Source organism: Amblyomma maculatum, chromosome 2 (genome assembly GCF_055883805.1).
Source record: "Amblyomma maculatum isolate TAMU_Amacu chromosome 2, ASM5588380v1, whole genome shotgun sequence".
Taxonomy (NCBI): Eukaryota; Metazoa; Arthropoda; class Arachnida; order Ixodida; family Ixodidae; genus Amblyomma; species Amblyomma maculatum.
Window position 1 is genome coordinate 47,786,194 of NC_139345.1, and position 5,486 is coordinate 47,791,679.

Below are 5,486 nucleotides of genomic sequence, written 5' to 3' on the forward strand. Positions count from 1 at the left end.
TGTATTACCGTATGCTAATTAGTATTCTGAATAAAAGGATAACAGAGTGAATACAAGAGACCGAAGACGCGCAAGGGATACAGATGAAATGAAGTCGGTAGCGCAATCGCATCACACCCTTAAAGGCGGAGCTCAAGCGAACCTCCATTTAACTGGCGTAAACCGCGTGTGAGAAGCTAGATAGCGAAAACATTGTCTGCTTACACTATCTAATAAGATAATAAGCTACTCCAAAAAAATATTTTCGCACGTTATACTAGGTTTAGCAACGAGAAGCACTGTAGCTTTTTTTATGTGTGTGTCGCATTCATAATGAAATAATAAAGGCAGTTAACATGTCGGCATAGGTTCCAGAAACCGCTAAATGAAACCATAATCACAACTACGTTATACCGTTCGACTGAGGCATAAGTGTCCTCAAATTTCTTGCTTTAAGTAACTTCTGTTCTATGGGTGGCGGCCGCTTCAAAGGCCCCTTTTCCTGTGTCACGACAGGGGCATCACAATAGGTACGGTTCACCGGCCGGCGTTAGTAAACCGAACCCCAAGTGCTCATGTTCACTGCTCAGCGCTTCGATTGCTCCAGCCGTGACAATGGTGTATACGGGTGAAAATTAATACGTCACTGAAACTGGCCGACTAAACTAAAAAATGATTCGCATTAAAACGAAAGCAGACAAGCAGGAATTATAGAGAGAAAGTAAAATGAAAAAGAGGCCTGACACTAATCACACACAGTGTGGTCCGAACAAGAGTTGCCTAAATCTTATCGATGGATACCACGCCGGACTTATGCACGGCCAAACTCTTCAAGAAGATCACGTGGCATAATGTTCAGGAGAACTTTGAAATGAGTGACCCCTACATAATGCAATGAGTAGCAGATGCCGGCCCCCCTAAAAACAGAAAGGAAAGAAAGCCACTATAATTAAGTGGGACAACCAGAAGAAAAAGAGAAGAAGATAAGAAATTCATCACGTATGTTTAAAACAAAAGGCCTATACAATGACAGGCAGATGTCGTAGAGGACGTAGAGGGATGTTGTAAGGATATATAACCTCCATTGCTACGTGGGTTGAATCCGATACAGGCTGTCGCCAGAGTGTCCTTCTGTAATTTGTTCACTAATACCCATTTACTGTATTAGCGCGCTGCGTTTCGATCGGGGCAATACGGAGTGGCGTCCGTGTGCTGTGCGACGTCAGTGCACGTTTAGGAACCCCTGGTGGTCGAAATTTTCGGAGTCCTCCACTACGGCGTCTCTCATAGCCTGACTCGCTTTGGGACGTTAAAACCCACAAACCAAATCAAACCATTTACTGTGGCTTCAGTGCTTAGGGGCTTTGACCTACAAGCTAGCCTTTATTTTTTTGTGTGTGTGGCGTGCTCGTTCAGCATTTAGGGGCCTGGATGCGATCTTCAGCACAGGAAATTGCGTCAATTTATTTTACATAATTACGTACCACCATTACCGGAACCTCCTCACTAACCTTGACTTACTTTGGCGCTTTCTTGACTTGATGGCTTCATTTTCAGAGTCTCGAATAGTTATTTCTGAAGGACGCTTCTCATCGCCTGCCTTTTTGTGGAACGAGCTCCTTCAGGATTTTACGTTAAAATGACGCGCCGGAGCAGCATACTTGCCCAGGCGAACGCTTTATGGTAGGCCCGATAAGAATGGAATAAGTGATGGTAGTGCTCGACGGAGCGAGTTTTGTAGGGAGTTCGCCGCACTCTACTTCGAATCAGTACGCAGCGGTTCCAAACTTATGTCACTGACGACGATATGGAGTGCACTATTATGGCTGTATACACTTCGCAAGAGTGAAATATCAGATCAATGGGTTTTTAGTGGAGTTTCCAAGTTAAATGGGCATTCCTTCACTATGTGTAATAGAGTCTTTTCGTTATAGCCGAATTTCACTCTATCAAATATTTCACTGATCAATTGTTCAAAAACTATATCTCTATTCCAGTATGTTTCACGGGAGCTTATTACGCAATGTCTTGTAAAGCTCATTCCGTCAAAAAGCCGTAAACTTGTCATCAGCCCAAAATAGGTCATGTCGAAAACGGTGGCGTAAAAATATATTGATGTTGACAGGGTCAGGACCCGCAGCCACAAGGCTTCGCACGGGAAGTTCAAACACCCCATATTTAAGCAGAGTGAACGAATTAGAAGAGTTGAAATGAAGCCGAAATTGGCGAGATTCTTATGATGGAGGTATTTGAGAAAATAGGAGCAATTATTTAAACGAAATATGCCAAAATTGAGGTTCGAACTAAGACCCTCTGCATTCTAGGCGAGCGTGCAGCACGTTAGCCACGAAGGGGTTATTTTATTAATGCTTTAACATCAATACCGTAAAACCAGGATATCACACAAGGAACCCCAAACATGCGCTTTCGCATCCCGCTTAAACTTTCTCAATGCAGCCAAGTTATCAAACACGCTCAGCCATTCGGGCGGCTCGGGCTGAGCTTTTGAAGCGTCCCGCACATATGTTGCACACTCAATGAAAGTTTCATGCGTAGGGTGAACAGTTTCCTCGCCGTTAGTGGCCTGCATCCTTGTTCCGTAAAGCTGTGGAGGTTTAGGACCGTTATCATGTTGTATATGGTACACCACTGCCGTTTTTGAGGAGTAGATAGCAAATGTGCCATGGTCGTTAGCATCAATCCTGTTAGAGTGGCATCCTGTGCACGCGTTGTGGTCCGTATGACTCACTAGCATGTGTTTCGGACACAAAATGAAAGCGTTGTGTTGAAGGCGCAATCGTGTCTACCCTTTGAGACGAAGCTTAGCTTCGGCTTCCTCCCAATTCTTTTGACCTCGAACTTTTGGAAAGTGGAAACTATATATCTGCAGATATTTGCGTCAGCGAAGTGTTTTATTGACCTCAAGTGCTCTAATCACATATATAGTTGTGATCAACGTTACGAAAATGCGCACTTTTGGCGCGGCCGCATGGCGGCATTAGCCGTGCAGTTGAAGGCGGCGAGGAAGTTCTCTTCCACAAGTAGCGGAGCGTTGCAGCGCTTATACATGTCCGAGTGGACAGTGCGCGGGTCTTTGTCGGCCTCAGGCCCGCCTTGGCTGTTGCACCACTTGAAGCACGAGCTCACGTAGAACAACTGCTCGTTGGTGAACGGAGCGAGGCCCGAAGGAGCTTTCGGAGAAAGGCGCCGCTTGAACGCACTCGCAGCAACCTGTTGCGCGCAGCAAGTGATGGTTATTAGTGTTTCAACCCTCTGTACTCTACGCACTACAAATACAACATCACCTCTGGCCACACTAATGCAGCCTCGAGGCTGCCTCCACTACTAATCTGTTGCCTAAACAATGTTCCGGCCACTTGTTAGTATATATATAAATGATTTTTGCTCGGCTCAATATACTCACACGAATTCCTCTACGACGGGCTTCAACGGCAACTAGCTCTCTGGGCCTCACATTAATAATGTCCTAGATATCGAGCATTCATTAGAAATAAGACCTGATTCCATGAAGTTGTATTCTTGGGGAGAGGTGTTGCATTCCCCTCTGAAGACATTTTAGAGGTTGGCCGCCCCTTTGGCCCTTAAGCCTATTTCTATGTACACGACTGCCCGAGAACGCTAAAGGCGGTTCCTTCGTTGTCTGTGAAATATGCCGCCAGAGCCTCAAGAGACCAACTGTTCGATTCTCGTACGTGCAGTAGGGATTTTACGGTGACGCTAATCCCAATATTATGTCTGCTGTAGAAAACTTGTGTGCTTAGCTATTAACATACTCTGTTCACGTTTGGGGCGTCATAAAGGCTTCATTACTTCATTATGCAGCTGAGAGGGAAACATTGTAGCCTGGTTATTTCTAGCACAGACGATATGCGTGATACCGCATGCGGATCTTATCAACCAGCTCATTTGCGCAGACGAAATTCCGAGTACATTCCTGCCATTTTCGAGTAAAGGTTGTTGACTTTGTCCAGGAAGTTCTCTCCCTCTGTTACAGTCTGTGAATTTCCATATTTTGGCACCCACTGTACAGGCTTAGTTCTTCATTTCCTTACGCAGCTTCCAAATTTCTTCTCTGTCCTGGTTTGTTTCAATGTCATCTACTCTCTTGCTTAAGAGTTTGATTTCTTTCTCATGCCTACTGGATGCTTCTAGCGATTTATCGTAAGGGTCGGACATACGTTGGACGGACAATTCAATGTGTGACACTGTTTACTTCAAGGATGTTAGACTGTTTACTTTGCTGTGAGATTGACTAATGTTTTATTAACATCATCAAGCTGCTTAAGGCAGTAGAAGACACCTTACGGCTAGATGCCGATGATCGGCATGTCAGGCATTGCAAAGCTTTCCTTGAATTCTTTTTTTTTTTAAGTTAAATAAGTAATCATCATAAAAATTAGGACAGCGATAAACCTACACAAGAAAACTTTAACGGATAGGCCCTCGTGATTTCGTATTTGATCAAGAACATTTATTCCTGTTCTCTTTTCAGCAAGGACAGCTGCGCCACCGTAGCGAGAGCTTCGGTTCTATCAGTACAAATAATAAGTTGGTATTATTACTTAGTGCGAAAGAAGCAGAAAAAAATAGACTCCTTTCTAGAGCCCTTCCGGGTTACTTTGAAGTTTACAGCGAGAGCTTGAAAGGCGCTGTTATATCAGCTGCCACATAAATGAGGGCCAGCAGCAGCAATGACGTGTACGAGCAGAAGAGTTAATGCTACCATAGTACCGTTAGGAGGTTATATTCCCGTAAAAGGAGACATCGGAGCACTTCAAAATGTCCATAATAAGGATTCAATGCAAGGGTTACTTTTTTCCTAACTTGCGAATAGCTACAATGCAAGGAGTTCTTAAGCTCTCATTATCACACGAAGCAAGCTTACGAAATGTTGTCTAACTTTGCTGGGGCATGATTCCTTTTCCCAATCACAGGAGTGCCCTGATAACGGGTTTTCAATGCGCTGCGAAGGTTGTATACTACTTGAACCTACTTGGAGGTCAAATTTAGTGCCACTCGAAGAACGGCTCTACCTAGTATAGCGAACATTTAGCTTCAATTGTAGATCAATTTATAAGAAAGAAAAAGCGCAGGTTTTGTCATGGTCACTTGAAGATGAAACCTTCGTGATGCTGACGGCTCAAAAAGCTGGCGTAGTGAAGTCTTCGCTTCAAAGCCAGTTTTGTCGTGGCACAGCCCATCCTGCTGGCGCCACACCACATTTTCTCGTGACAACACACAGACTGCTCACACATGGCCTCCAAAACGTAGCTGTGCGGCAAGGTAATATCGATTTAGGAAACTCCGCCTCAATTCCCGAACTATAAGGCCACTACTCATAGCCACGATGCATTCCTCTATTCAGATGCAAAATGATAGATTAATTTATTTAAGAAGTTTAATGGAGTCACAAGGTGGCTATTTAAGTAGGGGCGCTATATGCAACCTACTGTAATCACCTCACATGCGAAGCTACGTAGATTTCA

General features: G+C 44.3%; 1 protein-coding gene across 1 annotated transcript in view; it reads right to left on the bottom strand.

The window, feature by feature from the left end:
- Positions 1-2,937: 2,937 nt before the first annotated feature.
- Positions 2,938-5,486, bottom strand: part of LOC146198567 (neprilysin-2-like) — a 31,870-nt gene continuing 29,321 nt past the window's right edge. The window contains exon 3 of the mRNA XM_084592616.1: positions 2,938-3,210. Within this exon, the coding sequence (XP_084448742.1) occupies positions 2,938-3,210 (273 nt within the window). The remainder of the gene's footprint in view (positions 3,211-5,486) is intronic.